The 26,601-nt window shown below is 38.7% G+C and overlaps 2 protein-coding genes and 1 long non-coding RNA gene across 3 annotated transcripts in view; all 3 read left to right on the top strand.

Moving 5' to 3' along the window:
- The window catches only part of LOC145765718 (uncharacterized), a 1,283,504-nt gene that overhangs the window by 609,092 nt on the left and 647,811 nt on the right, over positions 1-26,601 (top strand). The window lies entirely within an intron of this gene.
- On the top strand, positions 6,058-16,575 carry LOC145765606 (uncharacterized). The gene is made up of 6 exons (XM_082577441.1): positions 6,058-6,133; positions 7,002-7,087; positions 7,396-7,540; positions 9,272-9,352; positions 14,903-16,222; positions 16,460-16,575. The coding sequence occupies exons 1-6, from the start codon at positions 6,058-6,060 to the stop codon at positions 16,573-16,575; spliced, it is 1,824 nt and encodes a 607-aa protein (XP_082433567.1).
- LOC145764724 (uncharacterized) lies at positions 25,814-26,217 on the top strand. The gene is made up of 2 exons (XR_014288510.1): positions 25,814-26,013; positions 26,102-26,217. It is a non-coding gene; the product is annotated as an uncharacterized LOC145764724 (long non-coding RNA).

The following is a 26,601-nucleotide window of genomic DNA, read 5'->3' as shown; positions in this document are numbered from 1 at the left end:
GGAAACGAAAACAAAGTACATCGTTTCAATGCAAATAAACTAAAATACATAACACCTCCCCAATAAAATTTATGACCACCCATAACGAAGAGGTGGTTGGCGTCTTCTCTTTGATCGCCTTAATGTTTGTTCTTGATGCGATGACGATGATGGATCGTCGGTCGCTATCGGCGTCGACATGTTGTACAATATTACGTGAACATGTTGTTCACCAGTACATGTTGTACAATATTAAAACTATTAAGCTTATTCTTTGAAATCGTAATTTAGATTTGAAGATGTTTGGTCACGTAAACGGAAGAGCAAACGTTGTGGCCAACTTATCACAACGCAGCTTCATGTTCACGATTGACATTAAACTGACGTTGTTCTGGAGCTGCACATGCGCTTCGTATGCGCTCAGCTCTTTGGCTCAACCGCCAACTTACCTAATTGGTCGCTTATCCGCTGACAATACTGTTTGGGTTAATTTTGTTTTTGAGGGAGGAGGGAGTGAACCCGCATCTTACTGTAAAGACACAGTTTTATCTTTAGTTTTAAGAATAAACTTTATGTTTTAACGTTATTAATTTAAAAGGATAAACTTTATATCAAAGTTTAAAAAGTGTTTTAGCAAAAATTAGCTTGTTGTTTAACCTTTTGTGACAATCCATGTTACAACTATAGTGGCATCTCTAAAGGCGCAACAACTTGCCTACTGACTACGATAGCAGTTCAATAGAGAACGTACGAACTGAGCGACGGCAAAAAGCGACATCAACTCTTGCAGCGATGTGTCACCTATTGTATGAACTAAAGAAGGAAAGAAAAGTTCCAACATAAGCAAAAGAAAGCATTAAAAATGATTGGTCACCACTTGCGGACGGATGACGTATACATGCAAATGAAACAAGGAAGTTAATGAAGTTGACATACAAGGTTTGAAAACGTAACACAAACAAATTTGAAAAGCTGTTCATGAAAGGGGAATCTCCCGGTCTCCATGGTGAAAGTGAGGCTAATGTTTACGATGAGTACAATCATGCCGGGCGAACGACTTTATGGAAACATGCGACGCAGCTGACGTGTAACTCATATGTATAGGTACGGTAGCCTAGTTGAAGGGTAGCCTAATTCCTTCGCAAAATAATCATATCCGGACTACATGACAACTCTGGACTGCGCAAAGTCGTGATAGACTCTAGTAGAAGACACTCTCAACCAAGAAATCATGATAAAAAATCTTTTCAAAGCGAAGAGGTCGTTAATAACAAAAAACAACATCTTTGGTATATGGAACCTGTCATTGTTTTAACAAATTGCATTATGAGCCCCCATCTACAACGTCACAGATGATCAACATTTTTTCCTATTAGCACTTCAATGTTATGTGATGATTGACGTTTCTACTTTGGCCAATTCTGCAAAACATTATCCGATACCAGGTTAGCAATTTACAACAACCAGTGTTATCAAACAAACAGTTTAAAGCAGTGGTTCTTAACCTTTTAACAGTGGGGACCGGCAAAATTTTTAAAAAATGTTCGCGGACCGGCAACCAAAGATCGTAGTGAATATTTGTAATGTTTTGTTAATCAAAGTTGTCGTTGCGCACCATAATGCAAGGTTTTAGCATATGATTTGTATTCAGGACGAAAATTAGAATAAAACCGCAATCAAATCAACTCAAACAGAAAAATGTCAATCCATTTCCATACAAAATCAATGTCAGTGGGAAATTTGCTACTGTTACGCTGCCAGTAGCCTATGTGAGGAAAACGAGATATCAAAGAAGTTTCTAAAACACTATTTATGGCCATACCCACATAAAAGCTTTCATATCATTTTAAATTGCCAATGTTTGATTTTACTGTGTTGCAGTAAAGAAAATGTTTTTGCTTAAAAGTAGGCTATAGAGCAAACAGCCCCTAATAAAGCTCAATTTATACGGTCCATTGCCCACATAATCAACTCTCATATCATTTCAAACTGTCAATGTTTGATTTTATGGTGTTCCATAAAGAATATGTTTTGCCATGAAATCAAAGCTAGTGCCAATAGCAACTAATGAAGGCCAATTTGTGTGGTTCATTGCTCATGACGAGTGTGACGATGATATTTTTCGAATCTGGACTGCAAAGTAGAAGCATAACATATTGTAATTCAATTAGACTTTCTTTTTCATGAAGATTAAGGTCGCATGTGTTGACATCATCGATGCATGGATTATTTATCCAAAAGTTTCCATGTCGAGGATCTTCATGTTACGCGAAATGAATCGTTAAAATTGTTAGCCAACTCTTTCAATTGTTGACTCACAACGCTCAGCACCTCTTTTTACTTTTTTCACCACTCCATTTCACCAGCATTTTCCACAGCAAATCGGCTTGTCTTCATTCCATTCTTTGAAAAACAAGATCTTTGCTTTCTCAAACTCCGGTTCTGGCAAATTTCCATTGCAGGTCTGACTTTATCCCGGAACTTCATACTTATCTAATTCCAAATTTTCGTCTCCAACGACTTTGAAATATCAAGGACAAAATTCCCCATTTGTTTATGTATTTCTGTGTTTCAAAACTTTTTGAAAACTATTATGCAATTTGTCACAAAAACATTATCAACGGCACAGAATTAGGTCATCAAAAAGATCACTTTTATTATCAAACAATTTTACGTGGAGATATGTCAGTTTTACAGCTGTGCATGTTTCACAGTGCGATCACAATTTTACAATATGCTAATGACTCCACATTAAAATAAGCTTTGCAGAAAGTAAGATCTTTTGCGGACCGGGAAAAAAATTACACTGACCGGCACCGGTCCGAGGACCGGCGGTTAAGAACCACTGGTTTAAAGGTCGCTGTATCTAGTCCTAGCATCACCTGCATTGGTCGTTGCTATGTTTGCCAAATCATTTTCATCATAAACCAACAGTTTGAAGAACTTCCAATTAGCAAAGTCACAAACTGTTTGCCCTTCCATGTCGCCGATCGTTTACCGAGCTATTATTGTCCGGCACGATACCACATTGTTGAGATCATAAGAGCCCTGCAAACAATGAGGAAGCAATTTAGAAGTTTTTAGTCTTACAGCGGAGTTATAATATTTGCGCTTGGCGGTATCAAACTAAGTTGTCATTGTTGATCTGAATGATTTGCAGTGGTTTGATTTCCCACACATGGAAGCCTAGCAATATTGCCATGCCTTGTATGAACAAATTAAATACAATTTGAACCGATTTGTTAATAAAAATAAGATTATGTCTAACATTTTGATGGTTGGCAATTGAAGAATTTAATTTTATCCTGTATCGTATTAAGATTGCACCACAGACACAATTACAATGTGGTATGTGCGAGGAAGACTTCTGCTTAAGAATTTAAAGCAAATTGCAATCGACAACGTCTTCGGATAAATAGTTTTTTTCAATTTTAAAAATGCCTGATGTGCAATAACACAAGAGCCTTTCACAACCTTTGTTAGGTCACAATAGTCTACAATTTAAATAAAGTGCAACGTCATCAAATCCATTGAAGCTGCCCAAACATGATTCTATCACTTTGGTTCAGGAGCTTGGTATCATCCCATTGTTTTAATATAGAGACGTGCTCATCGTGAACCCAACTTGGCTCCAGACAGAAATTCAAAATCTTTTGGTTCCTTAATTCTTCCTGTTCCACTTCGACTTATGACCGGTGGCTGAATATTTCAATTAAACGGGGGGAAATACAAAGAAGCCAATTTAAGAACTTCTTTCAATTTTAAAATGCGTCATGTGCAAAGAATCATTTAAACTTAAGTTATTCTGCTACCGTGTTTATTTCAAGTTACTTGATAACAAGAGTATTAATTTGTAAAACGTGTTGTGAAATGTGTTGATCTAGTAGGAAATTTCATTGTAGATTAAACCCACGTGACTTGCAACAGAATCTATTTATCTCCTGTAGTTGTTCAAGTATGATTTCAAAACTCACTGTCAGATACAAGCTTTTTCTCATTACTTACATGTAAGGATATGGTCATTGTGAAAAGAAAACAAAATGGTGGCTCTAGTGTGCCAACAATCAAGATTCAAGAGCAATCAGATTTCTTCCTAAAAGATGCAATAAATAAACACAATTTGTGAATAAATACGCAAGTTAAAAAATGAGCAACTTGTTCTTGAAAGTAAACACCTGCAAAGGCACAAACTTTGGGAGATGATAAGATGCGATTCTCATTATTCTAAACATTTGGCATTAATGAAGGTAGGGTTGCTAGTTTGTTTCTCCCAGCCCTTTTCTATGAGCTATTCGACACACAAACTTTATCACACCCCTGCTAAAGGTAAGGTGTTTAACGGTATTGTACAAACAGTATTTTGCATCAGCCAGAATGAGTGTAGAAATAGACTCTCATGTTTGGTAAAAGAATAATTGAAGTTGTAATATGAAGCTGTTGTTTCATTGTCTAGAAACGTAGCCAAGTGGTTAAGACATGCTGGACATCGTAGTAGGCTACAAACTCGACGAAGGTTTGATTCTCACCCAAACAGGGGTTCAGAATAGCGGGATTTCCATATAGGCTACCTTACCTGCCAAGAAGATTGTGTGTTAAGAAAAAGTGTTGCCAGATGTTTTTAAATGCAAGCAGAATTGTTATTTTATCTTTCATTTACATGAACAAAATCATTAATAACCTGTTGATCAAAACCGCAATTGTTTTAGTTCCAACCGACTGCCACAAACACAATTTTATCAACTTTTTGAATTTATTTGAAACAAAGCAACACAGGTTTTCGTAGAATATTAATTAAAACTTTACTTTATGAATGCTTTTGCTGAACAACTAAAGCAGATAATAATAATTTAAAATTGTCTTCCACAATCACAAAGCATAGCCAAGCACTGCGTTAATCTAACGCCACACAAAGCAAATCTAACGTAGTGTGTGGTTGTACAATGCAAGCAACAAGCTGCAATTCATAAAAAATGCATCCCGAGAATAATGAAACGAGATGTTATTGCTAGAACTTGTGTCACTAGTGATGATGGTTGCAAACGAGACAAGCTCGAAATTTCTCCCATAAGGGAATCAAAGACACAAGGCTATTGGCCGGGATCAATGTTGCGGCAGTGAGTATTGCGACACCAAACAAGAGCATAGTATCCTTTTTAAATATATACAAAGGCTAGCACTGTTGTATAAATTAGCCTTTGTACGAACTATGTCAATTGTTGTGTCAACTCCTTCAATAATGTTGATCGATAAAACTCTATCTTCTAAAACATGGCTTAAAACTTTATGATGTTTTGTAAATTTTATATGTCAACTATATTCTACAGGCACCATCCCTAGTCCTTTATCACTGATTTGTGCTCAATAGTAATGAGATGCAATAAAAACTTGTGTTTTTCTAAAAAAAAAACATGTAATTTTTAGTTATATTGTTTTATAAATTTTATATGTCACCCATTTTCTACTCTCTCTCGCAGTGAAAGTGCAAAGGCAAAAAGCAGTTGACTCTTTATCAAGCAAAACCTTAATATTTTTATTTACGTTGATTCAACATGTGCCAACGATGTAACGCAATAAACTAAATCGCTGATGGCTGGAGGTTTGCTTGTTCCTTACAAAGAAGTTTCCATTTTTTTCTGTTTACGGTTTTCTCACGTGACCATTCTCCTATAAAATGTGAGTTACTGAGCACTTCTCGGCATAAGCACAAATGACAAGTTTGAGGTCTGGGTTGTAGTCAAATGAAAGTCAAAACAAAACAACCGAATTAAACTGCGCTGTTTGTAGTCTTGGTGATGAAAATAAGTTCGAGTTAGAACAATAACTTAACAAATCCCGCGTGGATGAGTTTGTATCATTGTTAAACAAGCTGGTTTTTCGCCAAAAAATCATGAAGATTATTAAGCGTCAGTGGAAACTAGTATTGAAGATAAAGGTTTATGTTGGCTTGCTCAATGGAATTTTATCATTGCTTGATTCGCCATATTTTTCTTGAGGAAAGCATCATTAGAGTAATCACACTTGCGTTTTGCAGCATTTTTAGTTTTAAATCTGTTCTTTTTTCAAGTTCGTAAATACAAAATGTCTCGCAAACGAACCAGCGTAGTTGTTCAAAATGAGGAAGTGGTGGATGAAGGTGATTTGTCAACCAGTTCTGGTAAGTTTGCTTGGAGGGTTTCTATGATATGTACATTAGCCTACTATGATATTCATTTTACACATAAATATCACATGTTGAAATTTACCACAATATTTTATAGGACACCGTTGGTGATGCCGTTTGGTAATTTTTGAGCTATTCTAAAGAAAGACATTTATATAATGAACTTCTTTGAGTGCAGTTTGCATTGCAATTAAAGTATTTGAAAAATTAAAAATACATACCAAGAGTCTAACAATATTCTGTTACATCTGAATGTCAGATGCTAAAATTAAAATTAAAAAGTTGTTGCCAAATAAGGCATCTCTACTTACTGTAACCACCCTTAGTTGCTTTTGTTGTTGGTTTGAATCTTTATCGTCTGACTGATAAAACCTTTGAAGGTTATTCCTGGTAGTTTCGCATACTTGTAGAGGCTTTTGACACAGGGCCGGTCACCGAGATTGACAGAATGAAGTTTCTGATTATTGAAATGTTGTTGCCTGTGAATTATTCCATTTACTAGGTGCCGCTAAATTAGAGCAATCCTTAAATTTGTTGCTCAAGAGCACACCCCGAGAATTGAACCGCCGCAGCTTGATCTTGCATTTTTTCTTGCACAACGCCGAGCGCTGAATAATCAGAGTGAACCCAATAACGGTGAAGCCCAAAGATCGAACACAGCGCTGTCGACTGCTTCAATATTTCCATGGTTAACTATCAGTGTGAAAAGGATCGATATAAAACTTGATTCAATGCTTTCCGTTAACCATGATGTCGATATTGACAACAATCATATGTTTGATTGCACCTCCATATTGTAGATTCAATGTCAAAATGTTTTGATTATTCTTTTTTTAGTGTGAATCCATCTTTTACTTTCCAGATACTATGGAGAACCTGGAAGGTCAAACTCCGAGCAGAAACGTGAGCAGAATGGCGACTGGAAGTGGCGTGGCGAGAAATGCTGAGGTGAGTCAACATCAGCAGCGAATCGTTGTTCACTAAATAAGCACAATGTCCGCGTTTCTTGGATAATAATCTTGCGGTTAGCAGTAGCCACTCGATGTTGTAGTTTTACAATGTGGCCCGACGCTCCCTTTGTGACTTATTTCAAACCCTTTACAGTATGTGGTTGTTTTGAGAAATTGCTTTGTAAAATCACATAAGACTAAATTCTTATATCCCACATGAAAAAAACTGGAAGGTTTTTTAATTTTGGTTTGATTGGTTATTGTTTTAATTGTTTAAACTATTTTTTTCAAACTTGTACTTTTCAGGAACTGTCCCTAGCATCTGGCAGTGGCTTGTCTTCTGAGACATCAATTCATATAGGACAAGCTGAAAACACCGTGCTTAAAGCTGGGATAGTTGTTCAAAATCCTACATATAACTTCTCTTTTACTGAAAATTACTCTAAGCCAGGTAAGCTGTATCTGTACTTGTATTTGCACAACTGTGCACAGCCACTTATAATTTTAACAACAATGATTTTTCTGAGATAAACTACGCACAGTCACATAAAACCTAACAATAGCTCCTCTTGGATTTTAGCGGATTATTTCCAAACGTATAAATTAGAAAAATTATCAATACAAATAAATCTAATTTCACAAGAGTCAGTACAATCTTTCCAGCTAAACAAGCGATTTCGATCTTGTTAGATCAATGCTTTTTAAGCTTTTTTTCTTTTCCTTAAAACATTTCTTCATTCAATATTTCTTCAAACTCTCATGCTTCCTTTCGAACAGATGCTGCTATTCCGTAAACCTTTGTGGTTGACGTAATAATCAACCGGTTTTTTAGGAAGACGTACAAGCATGAAATATGAAAACGTCTAATCATAAAAACTTAAATGTGAAGCGACACTTAACAATGCAATTTAGCCTACTTATTTTATTATAATTTTATTGTCTTGTCTTACAAAGGAATGAGCTAATCTTTTGCACTTTATTAGATCATTGTTGTGCAAGTTAAAATTTTTAGGATGATAACTAACTAGGGTAGCACTGACTCACTGACTCACTGACTGACTAACTAACTAGGATCATAATTTTTATGACGTCATCTTGAGGTCATCGTCAAAAATAAATCTGAGGTCTCTTTCTGTCAGACTAGACCCATTGATAAATTTTGCAAGATGTGTACAGGCTGCCTGAAATAAGCAAAATGTTCTTTCACCACTAGTAGCGCTAAGTGCTGCTTCTTTATCTTCTTAATCCCAAACACTTTTCAAAATAGTGAAATAAAACAAAGTTACTTCAGCGGGCTTAACATGATATATTACATACACAAATATAGCATAATTAAAAATAAACTCTAACGTTTTCGACACGTACGTGTGTCCTCATCATGAATTACATATCTGCAATATACGTAAAATGAAAATTGTAAGGTAAATTTGACTTTGCACTATATAACGGTAACTTTTTAAAATGATGCCAAATATCTAAAAGTTGATTTTCCCTTGTGAGTTATCAGTAAGGCGTTGGTGAGCTATCAGTAAGGCATTGGTAAGCTATCAGTAAGGTATTGGATGAAAGTATTTTCAGTTGAAATAAAGAGTTCAACGGTCAAGTGCAACTTTTATCACATTGGCAGCGCATTCACGGAAACATGATAATTTCATGCTATTTTTTTCAGTTTATTATTGATTACTGTTTGCTTTGTACAGAGCTGAGGAGCAACGCATTCTGCGATATAAATATACATTATTATTATAATAACTTTATTGTTCGTATCCAGGCTTTCCCCCGGTGGTTGAAGATTTAAATTAAGTGGACGGGAAGGCATGGAAGCTTCGTGTCCACCTTCAGGCATGACTTTAAGTGTCCTGCCAAAGACACAGTTGCATGCTCTTGACCGGTGTCGAACCAGTTATTAAAGCTTAAACTAACTTATAACGAAAGTCTAGAAAACAAAAACATGCATTAAACCTCCATTTAACAAAGATAAGTATACTAACAAAACAGACAACCTGACGTTAGGTTGACTACAAAGCTACTGCGAAGCACATACAGTTTGTTGCAACAATGCAACAATCGGCTAGCAGCTACAGGCAAGATCACGTTGCATGCCGTGCAATCACTTTAGGTATAACACCCAGTTAAGAATAACGCGGCTTTGAAATCGAAGGAAATTTATTTTCTTTTTCAGAAGCAACACCTCAACTGATGTCACAAACACCAAGCTCATCTCAACGAACTACGTCACCTCTTCACTCTGAACAACAAGAGAGTAAGCTCTAAACAATTTCAGAAATCAAATTAAAATGTATTGCGTATTATTGTAGCCTACATATTTTGTTCTGAAATGACCTCAGACGTATATTAAAGTGCCCCCAAATGGAAAGTCATAATCATATGATTGTAGATTAGGCTAGGCTGGACTAGCTTAGGCTACCACAAGATGTTGTAAAAGTGCAGTTAGTTTGACTGTTAGTTACTTTTAGATATGAATTAAGCATTTGTGAGATTAATCCACTCAGTACATTTGTAAGACAAACGTGTAATGATGAAATATTTTCTTGCGTTCTACCGATGGCTGCAGACTGAGCTACCACAAGATGTTGTAAATGACAACCAACTTTATTTCCGACGTATCTTCAGTCAGCACGACTGACTATCAAGGTTGATGTTGCTGATGCAGTTGCATACTATCAGTTTAGCAACAATTTTGGACAACACAGAAGCACATTGAACGAAATGAAAAACTTTGCAGGATACAATACAAAGTTAAAACCTCCCACAAATTTGCTCCCCAATGTTTCAGCTACCTTCATAGTCAGTCGCGCTGACTGACGGAAATAAAGTTGGTTGTCATTTACAACATCTTGTGGTAGTTCAGTCTACAACCACTGGAAAATTTTTATCAATAAATGCCTGGTTAACATTCTCATTCTGCATTTAACACCATTAATGTTACTAAATTTTGTATATCTGTTGTAAGTCTTTGTCAGTTTCCAAAGAGGATGGCTTAGTAAAACTAGGGGCAGTGGAATACCGGGACGACTCACTTTACTGATTTTTCTTGCGAAATGGACAGCTGGAGGGTTACTAAGAAGTTCAAAAATTAGCAGGACTGCACAACGTTTTCTTTGATGTTAGGTAAATTCATTCTCATCAAATGAATTGCTATACTTGGTTAAAATTTTGGGTGCTAGAAAATCTGCAAAACCTTACTGCAGCAGTGTGAGGCTACCTATCATTACCGGTGTTGCGTGAAGTCTACCCCTGCATTATCATGACTTGAATGCTTCTTCGTCGTATGAGCTGTTCTTTCGGACTATATGTTTGGGCATAATGTCATCAGCCACTCGACAGTCTCGTCATCCAGGGCCTTCAGTCCAAGCGTTCCATGTGGTGGTTGATGGATTGGGCAGTCATGAACGACATGATCTACTGTCTGGTCTGTGGCGCCACACTCGCATCCCGGTGAGGGAGCCAGGCCCCATCTGCACATGTCTGAACGAAAGCGACCGACGCCGGTTCGTAGGCGGTTAAGCCGGACCCACGCAAGTCTTGCGAGGGACATTCCCGGAGGGTGGGGATCGACGTCGGATAGGAAATCACGGAGTCGGGAGGTGTTGTTTTGCCACTCCATGTTCCATGTGTAGTTCGTCCAGTGTGCCGCACTTATTCCAAGATCTTCAATGTTGTTCAGAAGCTGTCGTGCGGCGGGCACAAATGGGCGTCTTGATTTCAGTCGCTGCTGTCCTCCAGGTAGGCGCTGGAGTGTAGCCTACTGTGGAGGAGGTGGTCGGGGTCCAGTGCGCGACGAGCAAGGGAAATCATGGCTCCTTTACGGCGAAGCTCAGCAGGTTGGATGCCTGCAGATGGGAAGGCAGTCCGTTGGAGTGGGACGCAGGCATCCAGTCACAGTGCGTAGTGCGTCATTGATGGCGGTGTCAATGTGGCGGGTGTGAGAGCTGCGGCACCACACTGGTGCGCAGTACTCAGCGGTAGAATGGACGAGGGCCAAGGTAGCTGTGCGAAGGGTTTTCGCATCAGCTCCCCAGCCGGAACCCGCTAGCCGCCTCAAAAGTGCAACGCGCGCAGATAGTTTTTTGCGCAATGACTCCAGGTGTCGTCGGTACGTGAGTGACCTGTCCAGGGTTACGCCGAGGTAGGTGGGTTCGGCGCAGTAGGGGAGGTGTTCTTCATCGGTGGTAATGTTGATCTCACGTTTTGCTTCCTTGTTGTTTAGATGGAAGGCCGCCGACACTGTCTTTGCCTTGCTGAGCTGTAGCTTCCATTTCTGGAGATATGTTGATATAGTTGACATGTCCTGGCTTAGGTTCCTCTCCATTGACTGCCAATCTCCGGCTGGATGCAGGAGAGCCAGATCGTCTGCGTAAGCATACTTCCTGGAGATGGTGTCAGGCAGGTCATAGATGTAAGTGTTAAAGAGGAGGGGAGTCAGGACAGAGCCCTGTGGGACGCCGTTCCTGAGTCGACGTAGTCTACTTCGTCGGCCGCTACCGGTGGAAAGGGTAAGCTGCGGTTTTGCACAAGTTCCATAATTATATGGACCATGTGCCTGTCAGGAAGGAGACGGAGTAGTTTGCAGGTAAGGCCGCTGTGCCATACAGTGTCGTAGGCAGCCGTGAGATCGACAAACACGGCGCCAGCCTTCTTTTTTGCCGAGAAGCTGTCCTCGATATCTTGGGTCATCAGAGTGACCTGGTCTACGGTTGATCTTCCGTGGCGAAAGCCGGCTTGTTCCCGAGGGAGCTGAGGGTCTATTATCGGTTCGACACGGGCGTAGATAAGTCTCTCGAGTATCTTGAAGGGGATACAGAGCAGAGAGATGGGGCGGTAGCTCTTCGGATCCCCTGGGGGCTTCTTCGGCTTTGGGACTGCAACCACTAGGGCTCTTCTCCAGATTCTTGGGATGCGCAGGTGACGCAAGCAGCAGGAAAGGAAGTCTTTTAACCAGGACCTAATAGAGGGGGCAGCTTGGAGTATTAGTTCCGGGCATAGGTGGTCAAGGCCCGGGGATTTGCCTGGCTTTAGGTGCTGGAGGGCGGAGGCAAATTCTTCTGGGGTAAACTCACCAGAGATGTTGCCCTCGACAGGTGTTGGGACCTTCCAGAGGTCCGTCATTTCCTTGAGGACGGACTTGTCTGATTCACGGTCTTTCGTTCTGTGCACTCCATTTTTCACAAGTTGTGAGGCGATGGCATTTGCTGAAATGGGGCATTGGCGACGAGAGGCACGTGATCTGCCAGTGAGGTTGTTGAGTGTACTCCATGCTGTGCGGCTGGAGTGCGTGAAGTCGATTGAGTCTATGGCTTCTGTCCAGCGCTTCTTCCTCTTTGAATCCAATCTTGCCAGCAGGGCTGTAGCTGAGTTGGTGGTGGCGGTGCCCTGGGGGGAACGGAGGAAGTCGTGGTAGAGCCTGTCGCACTCCACATCCCAGCAAGGTATGTAGTTCTTCCGTCGACCTCGCGGGATGGAGTCTTTTGCCGCAGATATGATTGCATCACAGAAGTCCTGGTAGGCTTCATCCACTTTGATGGTGTGTGGGGATGGGAGGTACTGCGTAGCTTCGTTTGTGAGGAAGCTGTAGTATTCCCAATCGGCCTTTCTGAAGTTCCATCGCTTGACAGGTTTGCTCGGAATAGGTGTGGCAAGCAAGGGGGCCGTGATTAGCGAGGGTCGGTGTTGAGATCTTGGGAACTTCTCTAGCACACGTCTGTCCGGCTGGCGATCATCGGGGTCATCACTTGCGAAAGCCAGGTCTGGATTCGTGCCAGTGTTCCAACGACCGGAGTGGAAGCTCGGTGCGCCCTTAGGATCGTATAAGAGGGCGAGGCTGTTGTTGGTTGCCCAAGCGGCCAGACTTTCTCCGTCGTTGTTGATGGAGTTGTAGCCCCAGTCAGTGTGGTGGCAGTTAAAATCGCCAGCGTAGAGGCTGGGGTGGGGGAACACTGGGATGGCTGTTGATGTTATCCGCGAAGGTGGGGGCTTGTAGACATTGACGATGTTGTAGCCTGCTACATCTACACAAAGCCATTCGATCTCCGATTGAGCTTGGGATTGGTCAACCAAGGACCAGCTCAGCCGGTCATGGACAAACGTGGCGAGGCCGTGTTTCCTGCTGCAGGTTGCGCCTGCGAGTGTGAAGTTGGTTATTACCAACTTATCCACAGATGTGCAGTGAGTCTCCTGGAGGAGGATGATGAAGGCTTGATGCTTGGTGGCCAGGTGCTCGATGATGTTGAGCTTGCTGGCCGTGATGCCCTCGGCGTTCAGCTGCAGTATGGTGGGTCGTCGGTACTTTTCGACAGTGCGAGCACTGCCGTGCCCTGAAAAGGGCATTTCCCTACCCACCCTGTGCTGAACAGTCTCATTAGCTCTTGTTTGACAAGCTTCGTTTCGCATACGTATTTTGTATAATTTCGTATGTTACTGACGGGGGGGACCACGTGAAGGTGCTTGTCTTCCTCCCCTTGAATGCTATTAAATAAACATGATATCACATATTTCCTACATTTATTTTGGCAATACACACTTTGTACACACGTGGGTAGGTCATATAAATTGCACCTGAGTATGCGACATATGGCAGTAGACCTCAAGCTGTCGTTGCATCAAGTTTTGTCATAACATTGTGACCCTCCAGTTGTCCACCTTACTTTTGAGTGAGCAATCCCCTACTTCTACCATCCCTAAGTAAAACTTAGTAAAGCTAAGAAACTTTTTCAGGCGTATCATTGGAATACTGGTAGCTTTTACAAAATTTTAAAACTAGAACCGTTACTGCGTTTAATCATTTAATCAATAAATAGATCACCCAGTCACGTTGACGTTGTGAGACTGAATAGAATATATTCAGACTTAATTAATAATTCAATTTGGGTAAAGAGGTAACTTTTTTAAACCATAAACAGACATAACTCGGCAAGAGCACTACATTTAACATTATATATACGAAAAACAAAACAACAAGCTAACGTTTTTGCCTAGTCATACAGCCCTTTTCAAGCCTATAAGAAAAATAGCATCTAAATTTGGCTAATTTTAATAATAAAAACAGTGCAATAAAAACAGTGCAATTAAAAATCATATTAGAAACTGTCAATCGTGTTCAAACAATGAAGTGACTGAACCCTAACCTAACCCACCGTAACCCTCATTGGAGTCCTTCGAAATTGTTCGTAAGTGTTTGTCCGAGTTCGACACCAAGATTCACGAGGCATTGATCATTAAATCTTTCAACCCAGGGCTCAACAAGCAGTTATTTGCTGGCGGAGCTTCCTATCTTTTAACAGTTTTTGATTGAATTATCACGTCTTGTGCTTCTCGCATTTGCTTTGTTTGTGCCACTATCTCGTGTTGTGCTTCTGTCAATCTTGCGTAATTCTGCCTGATTCTTTTTCTGAACAATTAATTAATTTTACCTCTCAAATACTTGACCCGTTGCGCTGCGTAATTTTTAGTTATCATTTTGTGTGAGCTAGTTAAGCAAGTTTCTCAAATGTTTAGATTTGACCATATTTTTGTAGTGATAGATTCTTGAGTATTTCTTATAAAAATATTTTTGTTATGGGCTTGAAAAGGGCTGTATGACTAGCCGAAAACGTTAGCCCATTGTTTTGTTTTTTGTTTTATAATGTTAAATGTAGTGCTGTTGCTGGATTATGTCGGTTTATAATTAAAAATTTTCTCATAAAATTTTGTTAAAAAATAAGCCATCCAAAGTCTAATCACGTAAAGTTAATACCAACGCTAGTGGCTAATTTGAAAAATAATGTTTGCAGATGTTTTTATTTTTGATTTTAAGATCCAAAAAAAGAATTCAAAAAACTGCAAAAGATAACTCGCAAACTTTATGATCCCACGGACGACGTTGATCTCTCTAACTTTAAAGTTTCTCCAGAGAGCCTTCCAGCAATTTATCCTGAAATGCTTCAAGTTGATTTTTACCAAGGAAGGTTCATTTCTAACGATGACAATTACAATCCCGAACGTCAAGGAATTGAGTTATTTGGATCTGACCAAGCAGTATCAATCGATCAATTAGTTTTTGATATTCGAAAGAACAGTTTTGTGTCGGTTATCGGATATCCTGGGTCAGGAAAAACAACTCTATCGAAACGCCTGGCAAGACGACTTTCTCATAATGAAGACTGTCTTGTCCTAAGGATGCTTTTTATGCAGATGAACGACTGCCACGAACAATTGGAGTTGAAAGAGTTTCTGCTGGGAAACTGCAATTACAACTTAAGTTACGAAGAACAGAAATCTGTTTTTGATTGCATCACAAACAATCCGGAAAATTGCTTTATAATTTTAGATGGATTTGATCAAGTGAGTTGGACCCTGGAAGAAAGTGTGGAAAAATCCAATTACAGCACTCCACTCAGTTATCAGAAGATTGTGGCAAATCTGTGTTTGGGAAGATTTCTTCAAAGGTGTCACTTGATATTTACTTCTCGACCACACGCTATGCTTGATATTCCTGAAAGATGCCGACCCAAGCGTACTTACTTCATTCGTGATCTGACATCTGACAACATGAAAATATTATTTGACGCCTTAATCAACGACCAACAACAATCTGAGATTTTTTGGAACAATCTTACAGTGAAAACTCCTCATTTGACGTCAATCTGCCACAACCCTCTGATGCTGCAACTCTACGTGAGAGCATCTCTGGGATCGTCACAAGTTGATGAAATATCCACGATGACCAGGATATTTCATACTGTATTGTTAAATCTTAAAACTTCAGGACACGCCGTTTCCATATCTGATGATATTGTCATCAGACTTTCCAAAATCGCCTATGAAGCAACAGGAAGAGGAACCGTATTGATCACAACAGACGATCTTATAAAAGAAAGTCTCACCAGTCAGGAAGTTCAAGATCTTGTCGTCACTCTATTGGGAGCAAACAGAGAATATGCGCTCTTGGAAGGGCAGCAACGGTTATATTTTAGTCACCAGACCTTCCAAGAGTACTTCAGTGCTTTATACATCTGTCGTGAAATGTCATTACCTGATTTCAAATTATTCGTTCAAAATAACTTACTGAAGGGTCATTGGTCTGTCGTTGTCCAATTTACGGCCGGACTTCTTTTGGATCCGATCATGAACAAAGGTAAAATTGTGTTTTATCTACAAACTATTCATCATCAAACTAACAATAAATTATATTATTGCGCTTCTTTTCATTATCATAAGTTAAGATATAGTTTATCAATTTTATGGGAAAAAATCATTCCAATAATTTATCCCCCTTAAGCAAATTTTAATTTACCAATAAAACCTTGAGACTTGATGTCATTTTATATAATAATTATTGCACCAACAACAATACTTTTTTTCAAATTTATAGATATATCGAGCTCTGCAGTTAACAAAATTCCTTCAATGGAATCTCCGTCAGCAGTGACCCAAACGTCATCTCAACCAACAACTTCGTCTTCTAGATATTTTGCGATTATGTTGTGACAAAGAACAATTTGTGCTTGCTTGTTTGCTACAAGTGAAATTACTTTTGAGAACCAATGGGTTAGACCAGTGGTTCCCAATTCGTTTTTAAGGCGACCCATTTAAAAAAAAAATTCAGTTCGGTAAAATCTTGCGACCCAAGCAAATTGTTGTAATATTTTAAAAGCCATACAAGATTGTGTTGACAAACAGCACACAAACAGCACTACAAAAGCAGTAACTTTTTCCGAAGATAATATGTTTATCAAATCACTAATGGGATAGCTGTGCTGGCTTGCTGTCAGTGAGTTTTTGAAATCGAGGCGTTATTTTGCTTAGGCATAGCCGCATGTCGGCTTTAACTTCCATCCGGTTTCGCTGTTCAGTTTTCAATACACACATGGCGCTAAATCCAATCTTACAAAGCCAAGTTGTTGCAAATGGAATCTGTTTTTGAATCCCTAATTGTGAAACTGTGGGATACACTTTGTACATGGAAGCCCAAAAGTGGATGTTTGCAGAATCTTTGGGGTATTTGTCTTTGAAAGACGCAAAAGAAATACGGTTGCTATTTCTATCGTTATGTCCATAAACTGTTCTGCAACATGGATGGAAAATTGAGGCAGATCTTTTCCAACAAATGGATCAATTATCCAATCATTTTGGTTATTAAGTGTTAGAGATTCTCCATAGTAGTGCACAAACTTTTTGGCAAAGTGTTCCAGGTGTCTAATTATATCGTTTGCTTAATATCAACTTCATTGCCACAGAAATATTGCGTTAGCTGAAGAAATATATTGTACTCATCTCTCGTGACATAACTTTTCCAGAATATGAGTTTTTTGTGTTAAGCAAAAACTTTTGCGACGCGATCAATCACCGTAAAACCGTTGCCTTGCATAGATAAATTTAGAAAATTCATAGAGTCAAGTATATCGGCAAGGTAAGCAACTTTTGCCTTGAAATCTTCTTGCAAAAACTTCTCGGCTAATCTCACACAGTTCTGTTGTCTCAGGAAGATAGAATCTCCTCTCGCAAATTACAAACTCGCTTCAGGACACGACCTCGTGACAACTATCGCACTTCTGTGTGCAACAGCAATGCTTGAAAATAATCAGAATTCACAAAGACGAAAACAAATGCCGATTTAGTGGACTTGTTTTGATGAAGTTTACACACTTCACATCATTCAACACTTCGTGCAGCTCTTGAGACAGCTTTTTTGCAGCAAAGGCCTCTCTGTGGAGAAAGCAATAAGTCCATACAGCACTTGGGGCTTTGTCTTTGATGCGTTTTACCACACCATGCGTGGTCCAACGTGTGGAAAACTTTGTCATAGTTTGTCCGACATAGCGTTCGTGACATATAGTGCACGTTACAATATTATATCCCGTAACTTTGTCAAGTTAATTTATGTTTGAGACTGAAATTTTTGTTGGGTTTACATTTAATAATAATAATAACAACAATAAAAGCAAAAACTGTTAAATCTTCTTGCACTACGATCATACAAAGCTTTCCAATGTCTCGGCATGAAACGCTTCATGACTTGTGTTTATATTTTCCAGTTTTTTGATCGATCTCATCACGTTTTAAATTTTTTTTATTGGTATTTTTTTCGCCCAAGATACAATATGCCTGAAAAACAAGCGACCCAAAAAAATTATTAGGCGACCCAACTTTGGGTCGCGACCCATGAGTTGGGAACCACTGGGTTAGACGATAGTCCACATGCGCGCACAATCTTTATTTCCCAACAGTTAAACCACCCAGATAGCAAAATTCCTTATTGTTACATTGAATCAACGTCTGCAGACGTTGAATCAATGTAAAAATAACAGATTTTTCTGTCTGGGCACACAGCAGCTTCAGAGCAGAGTATTTCATAATCGAAGATGGTTTTTAGCCTGTATGATCACTAACATTATATCAAGAGCAAGAAATTTACTCATTCTGTTTTTCATCGTGTTTCATTTTTTGCAGATCTATCGAACACTGCAATGAACCAAAGTCCTTCAGATGAATCTACCTCATCACAAACGCCATCATCTTCCCACCAACCAAGCTCTTTTGGTAATATTATCGTATAACAAATAAATATCCCAATAAACATATTGTTGACATAATGTCAAGCTTGGTGGCCGTTCTTACTGTAAATCTACTTTGATTACATATGTGATTTTAGTCCTACCACAGAAGGGCTGCAATAATTTATTTACTAAGTTTTTTTTATCGTCTCACAGTCAAATTTCAAAAGTCTGAGGTGTCCAAGCCTTTCCCTATGCGTAGTATACAAGGCACATTTTAACCCATAGGCCTACTTCAATAAACACTGAAAGAAGTCATTTAGGGAACGTTCAAATATTACGTAACGCTTTTTTTCCGAATTTTTGACCCCCCCTCCCCCATGTAACGCCAACGAAACGCTTTTTTCAATCCCCTCCTCCCCCATGTAACGCTTTTTCACTACAAATTCAGCATAAAAAACTACCATTCCGTATGTACTCGAAAGCGTTACGTAACGTTTTGCTTGAACCCCTCCCCCCCGATATGATGCTAACGTAACGCTTTGCATAAACCCCCCCCCCCTCCCCCTCGAAGGCGTTACGTAATATTTGAACGTTCCCCTAAGTGTTGAATAGTTGAATGGGCAATGGGTTTACTTTGGAATATTACATTATTGTCTAGTTTTTAAGGAAGCACATAAAACATTTTTACTCCTTAAATTTACTGCTGAAACTTTATGTGCAAAACGCCGTCGATTAGGATTAGGTTAATAAAAATGAAGTTGAACGAGCAAAGCGATTGAAAAACATTTGCATAAAGGAAGAAAATTTATATGTTTTTTACGAGTTTTTTATGGGGTAGCACGTGACTAAGTGCTTCCCTAGATTTTTTATGCTCTCAAGTTCATTGAACAAAACTTAAATAACTGAAATTGTTAACAGAATTAAATTGACTTTGAACATGATTTAGTAAGGTTACGATAATTGGAACACTATTAAAATCATTACGCATTGAAGCAACTTTGTCATAATTTTTTTAAAGATCATCGATTGTAAAGCGGTTTGCGACAGTGACAAAGAACAACAAACCAAACGTAATTATTTAAAGTCGAAGTAATAAACCAAACATTGTTATCACACTCAGCGTCAAACATAGATTGCAAAAGTAATATAATTCGAATCATGTCGAAGGCCGCATGATATAATTTCATTGAGTGATTGTGAAATCTTTATCCCCTGGCAGTTTCACATACCAGTAGAGGCTTTGAACCACTTACGCATGCCCGGTCACCAAGTTCGACAAAAACTGCTGTTTGTCAAGTATTCCATCCACTTAGCACCGCTGAATGGAGAGCAGTCCTTGAAATGCGTTGCTCAAGCGCACACCCTGAGAGTCGAACCAGCTTTGTTTGATCTTGCGGATTCTTCGTACACAGTCGACGCTTAACCAACTGAGCTATTGAGCTGACAATTTTGCAGCTGTATGTCATACAAACCTGTTCGGCATTGTTGAGGCCCATTAGACCAAATCATAAAATGCGGAATATTCACCAGTAAATCATATGGAAATTTACTGAAGCAAATTTCTATGAAGATGTAATTGCAACTTGGTACCGGTAACATTTGTTTTATTTTAATGACATTTGATAATTTGGTTAAGAGTTAAAATAAATGCATATACTGTAGTCCTGCCACCTTATCAAAGTGACGTTTACAAATCATAATTTTAATGACTACTTATTATATTTCAGATGAAAAAATGCAGAAAAGGCAACTATTTTTTAAAAAATTGCTGAAAGAAACCCGGAAAGTTGCTGCAAGTAAGCAAAAGTAGGCTAAAACTTTAATACAATGAACATCAAAAATATATAAATTTAAAAACATGTAAGTACAGTAGCAACAAGTTTCCAAAATTTTTTACTTTGAAAGTTTTTAGTCAAATAAAAACAACATTGTGAAGTCATAAAACAAAGATTCGTCATGGTGAAAAGTCACAACAAACCGTCTCAGTGCGACCGTATGAATTTAGAAAAAAAAAATTAATTAAGCTTAAATATTGTTGAATGCATTTGTACCATTTTTTTGCATAAAGTTTGATAAATAAAATGCAGGTTGAAATTCAAAAATTGTACAAAATTCACTAATGAAATACAGTTTGACGATTGGTCACAGCGATAAACCATAATATCTTCGTGGGAAAGTTGTAACATAAATTTCCCGGATCCTTTCGTCTGTATGTGATAACACCATTGTGTTATCACATACAGACATCATACAAACATACATCAGTTTTCCCGCGCTTTTTTAAAGTGAACAGCAAAGTGTTTGCTCTCCAGGTCTAAATATATAAATTGGAATCAAGAAAAATTTAAGCCTGGAGAATAAGAACATTTAGACCTGTTTCCTTTAACTTTTATCATAACCTATCAATCAATCAATCAATCAATTGTTTATTTATCAAAAAACAAAACACAAAAGTGACATAAAACAATAATACATACAATGTTTAGGTTTTGTTATTGATAGGGAGACCACGAAACGACCATACGGTCAACTAGTCAGTTGCCACCCTGGAAAGAATAATTTGAGTTATGAAACTAATCAACAATTTAACCAAATCAGTTACAATCAAAAAAGAAAACACAAACAAAACTAATACTTCGATTAGTAGCTTACAATTAATTGTCAGCTTCATAAAATTGTATGCAAGATTTTCCAACAAATAAAAATCAGTGGACACTGGACACCATGACAATAGACATTTGTTGAATGTAAGAGCTTAGGCTTAGGCAAATGAAGACCCACTTATCAAGTATCATAACTTTGCAAAGCTGATGCTTTGCTATGTTTTTTGAAATCAAATTTTTGAAATCACCTAGCATCTTAGGCCTACACTGTTATAGGCCTAATGCACCTGTGTATCTCCTGCTGCCCGGTACCGTACCCAACGTTTTGACTTCTGTTGCAAACCAAATTAAATGAATAACCTGACATAACTTACCGATAATGATGTTCTTGCAAACAGTTCTCAAAACAAATTAAACTAGGCTATATGCTTGCCTGATACTCAGTTCTGTGATATTTAGGCTAGTACTGCAGCCAGTGCCAGGGCCTCCGAGAGAAATCAGCACTGGTCGGGAAACAATACGAAAAATGGGCCCCATAATATTTTTTAGTAAATATTGCGTTGCATGTTCGTGTTAAGCTGAAATTAGCCTACTTTCTTCAGCATAAAAAGAACTTCGTTCAATATAAAAATCATAATAATCACTGGATTACACTTGCAGCAAAAATGCCATTGAGGCAAACTATTTTGTCTAGAAAGCTTCGTAAACACACAATAGGCATACAGGCAACGAAAATAGTTCAACGAAGCATTTAATTCAGGAGTGTCCAAACTTTTTCCCACGCGAGCCAGATTTGATAATAAGTCTTCGCGGGCCAACAGCCAGAATAATTTTTCTGAAAACTGCAAGTTGAATTTATATGATTTTTGTGTGTCTGCAGGCCAAAAATAACACATTGTACAACAACAGGCGCGGGCCATACTAAAACGTCTCGTGGGCCGGAGTTGGCCCGCGGGCCAGACTTTGGACATCCCATTTTTGTAGCCTACAAATGGTTTAAATTTGTCCCACATGCCCGCAACTGCACAACAGGCATACGATGAAATTTTCATGGAACTTTAAAGTCATCGACGATATGTTTTTTGTTTGTAGATACATTTGTCAATTCCAACAACCAGCTATCGAATCCTTTGCAATGTACGGTGAATACATTTCCTTCGAATGATTCAGCTAGTTAAGTGGAGTTATAAAAGCGTTCTGTCCTCAGGAAAAGAATTTCATTTTCTTTTAAATTTATAATTGCCACTGCAACTTTACCTTGCGAGTAGTAGCCTACTCATATCAGCTTTCTCTTACTTAGATTACATCTTCCTTAAATTTCATTAAATTCATCAGTGAATCTTGTTTAGGACCGTAATACACATAATGCAAAGCAGTCACAAATTTAAAACTGCTAGTTGTAGGCTACTTTAGCATTGACTCAGCTTCCGATCAAGCTTTTGTTCGTTCCAACTTGATGCATTTAAGAAACGTCTTTAGAGCTTCAATTGCAAAAGGGTAATGTAAAGCATTGGGTTTGACTGCACCACGCCTTGATTACCCTCTCGAAGTCAATTTTCTTTGCAAGATGATAGGACAGCTTTCTTTAGATTTATCAGAATTTTTCCTCTGACTGGGCTATTACTTTAAAGATGCCACTAGCTTACAGATAATCAATTACTCCAAAAATGATAAGACATTTGAACAACGCTGTCTGTAGGCAACATTATGAATTCCAACTAGATTTAAGCAACAACGTCCATAAACAAAACACTTAAATAAAGAAAAAACTCACTACCTTCCAAAATCACATCATAAGAAGCATGACCAACAAAAGACTACTTGACCACACGAAAACAGCAGATCTTTTAACTATGACAAAATTACATCTAATTGCAGCAATAAGTTAATAAAATCAAAATTTTTAAAACTGTTCGGCCACACTAAAAGATCACAATCAGCAAAGTTTGCACAGAAGGAAAAGTAGAAGGAAAAAAAAACGTGGCAGACAACCAAAACGATGGCAAGACAACATCCAATCATGGACCGTACTCAACGTGGCGACACTGGGCGAGCTGGCTCAAAATCGCCACTCTTGGAAGCAAATAACTCTTGTTGATGCGCAATCTGCTACAGGCGGAGATGATGACTGATGATGATCCATAAACAAAAAATATACAGGATTTACTTTCTTTAATCGTGCTTGGACTGATACCTGTAACTTTCCCAGATAACTTATGTTGGATACAATCATACAACATCCTATGCCTGGCCAACGCAGATTTTGAAGTTAAGGTTCAGTTGTCAAGCAAAAATAGTTCCCGCTTAGCTAAAACAGCACCAGTTTTCAAGTTGAAACTATCAATACAATCGAAACCGTTCAGTAATACAGAAATCATTTCAGCTTCAGATTTTACGTCTTGAATCTATGCAACATCGCCTACCTTGACACGAAAATGATTTGTTCTTGATGAGAAACATCGAGAGTGACATTTACAATGATTGAGAAATACTTGGAACTACGCACTTCATTTAAGAATTTGTTGATTATTTAGTTTGTACATTTTTACTTTAGTACTAAAAATGGGCCCCCCTCAAAAGTGCAAAAACAAAAAACTACTCGTTTTTCCTTTACAATGTTTTGCTAGGGGGGAAACTGACCCGACTTCCCCCCCCTCTCGGTGCCACTGGCCAGTGCAGAGTGGTAGATCAAGAATCTTTGCTGTCCTTAACCTACTCAGTACTGCCTAGTTACTTACAAACCTCATGGCTAATAAACTGGTCAGTGGTCACCGGAGCAACTTTGACTGCCAGAATTTTACACGGCTTGCTGACCGTTAGCCTAATCATTCTGCTACAATTTCAACCATGTTTCTGCTGAAACTATAGATAATTTAACTGCGCCACTAGCGGCGCAAGGTGCTGCTTAAAAAACGGCCATAACTTTTTTTGCCAAGGGTCCCTGGTTGGACGAGAGTGACAATCTTAATCTAGAAAAATTAAGCTTTCCAACGATACCAAATTTGTTAAAGTCGCAATTTATTCCAGGCGGCCCTATATTTTCGCATTTTACGCTCTGACTAATTCGCCGCTCTTTTACAACAGCGTGGCGCAAATGGAACCAAGGCATGCAGATTTGAAATTGCATGCAAAACAAAAATCACGATCTCGAGACAGGGTTGCCAGATTGGTCTTTTTAAGGCCAAATTTCAGAAATTCGGGGTTTTTAAAAAGTGTTTGGCCGAACTGTTTTTGTTTGGACGCTTGGTCTTTTTTAGTTTTCCGATTGGCATTTGTTTGGCCTTTTTTCTTTTGGTCCTCATAGTTTAAGTCCTTGCAGTTTTCTACTGTAGATAGTATGATATACTTGAGACCGAAGCACAGTAGTAAAAGATCATCAAGAAAACGGGTCGGGTGTGTGCTGAAGGCCATACACCGCTGCATAGCGCTTCAAGTCCCCTTTCCTGCAATGCAGGATAAAGATATAAAATTAAGACATTGGATTCATGGTGCGTTCCAAACCTCATTTTTTGCAAAACAGCTCAAACAATTATCAGCTAAGTAAGGCTCAGATTGCAAGAAAAGCTATAAAACCTAAGGCAAATTTGCAACATTTTCCTGGGGGGGGGGCATGCTTCCAAACCCCCCTACACTGGCTATGACCCTCCTTCCATTGCATGCCTACGAACATCAACCAGGATACGCCACTGTCTGGTTAGTTTAATGTTTTAACAAAAGTTTAGTTTCCACCTGCAAAGCTAGCCGAAGTATTTTGTCCTAATTTGATAAAACTTCGAAGCCGTTGAAGACAAAACTTGTGATTTTGTGACCAGCTTACAAAAGTCTACTCAGGTTATTTGCAAATTAGAACTTTGACTCAAACCTGAAAGTTTTGTTCAAAATAATTTGTTTATATTTTTGCTTGCGATATAAATGAATATTGATGTTTTGTTCTTTAGTAAACAACTTGGGAGCTGGTATACAAGTCCCCCCCTCCCCCCTTGGCAACTTATGACGAAGACAGGACTCGTATACTTGTATACCAGCTCCAACAACTTGTGTTCAATGTTTGATTATTTTATGGTTGGAACCGAACTGTGGTTTTAGATGACAACCTGGTTAGCCGAGCTAATATTGATTGATATTATTCCTGCATTGTTAGGTCACAAAGACGGTCGATCCATCATCCCCATCACAAAGATTCTGCGGGAAGGCAACGACTTGAAAGTGACCATCACAGCAGGAAGTCATTTTGATGGAGGATGGATACGGATGAATCACACCGACACTCAGAATGACTTCCATGCTGTGACGTCATTCATCAAGTCGATGCCTACGCGACTTGGATTCCTTGATCTGTCCGATTGCGAAATGAATTCCAATCAATTCCGTCCATTGAAGGACGCGATCAAATCGATGCCTGGATCCGTGAGTCATGTTTAACTTTTATAACCAACACATTGATTCATGGTCAGACGTTGATTCAACGTCGCATTACGTTGTTTTAACGTCTCAGTTTCAACAAGTTTCACAAAGTAAGTTCAAGTTTCCAATTTTAATTCTTTTCTAACAATTCTTGTAAACATAAAATAAATATACAAAAAGTCACAACATAAACAAATTGTTTATGTTTAATTGTTGCGTCATAATTAATTTATGTTTAGATTGTTGGGATGCGTCTCTATGACAACTTCCTATCTGTGGATGACGTCATCCAGGTGTTGCCCAAAGTTGAGAAGGAAGTTGAGATGTGGGATTCCCTCGATGATGGACATGGGTTGGTGAGCGATCCAAACATGGAGGAAAGATCCAAGCTACAAGAAGCATTGGATCGGTTGGACAATAAAGTGAGAGTTGTTTACGTTGTATCAACGTTATAACAATTAATTGTGTCAACATTAAATCAACGTCAATTATTCGCTTTGTCTTTTACAGAAGTTGAAGATCAATGTTGGCTTCGACGATGATGACAATCCTATTTACCTCAAGCACAAGGATTGTTGATGTTTTTATTTATTTGTTGATGTTTATAATAAAATTATGTCATCCAGTGATTTTGTTTGGTTGAGTTAAAAATACAAACTGCTTGTTTTATTTTTTCTGCTGGCGCATGATTATGTGCTAGTTGGTACCAATTGGTTGTATTGCATTGTTTGTCAATGTCGTCCCTCCATCTTACTTTTGGTTTTCCTTTCTTTCTTTTGGTTTCTCGTGGTTTCCATGTTGTTAATTTTTTTGTCCATCTATTGTCCTGATATCTTGCTATATGACCTGCCCATTTTGCATTACTTTACGTTAATTATCGAGCAAAATGTTGCTCATAGCTGCAGCTTTTCATTTGATTCTAAGAAATATCATACGAAAGAAATTATATAAGCTTAGTCCACTTATTATGCCATTCAGTATTAGGGTGGCTCGTTTTTGAACTTTTTTTT

The sequence above is a fragment of the Aplidium turbinatum genome, chromosome 2 (assembly GCF_918807975.1).
Source record: "Aplidium turbinatum chromosome 2, kaAplTurb1.1, whole genome shotgun sequence".
In the NCBI taxonomy this organism is placed as follows: Eukaryota; Metazoa; Chordata; class Ascidiacea; order Aplousobranchia; family Polyclinidae; genus Aplidium; species Aplidium turbinatum.
This window is presented reverse-complemented; position numbering and strand designations above follow the sequence as displayed.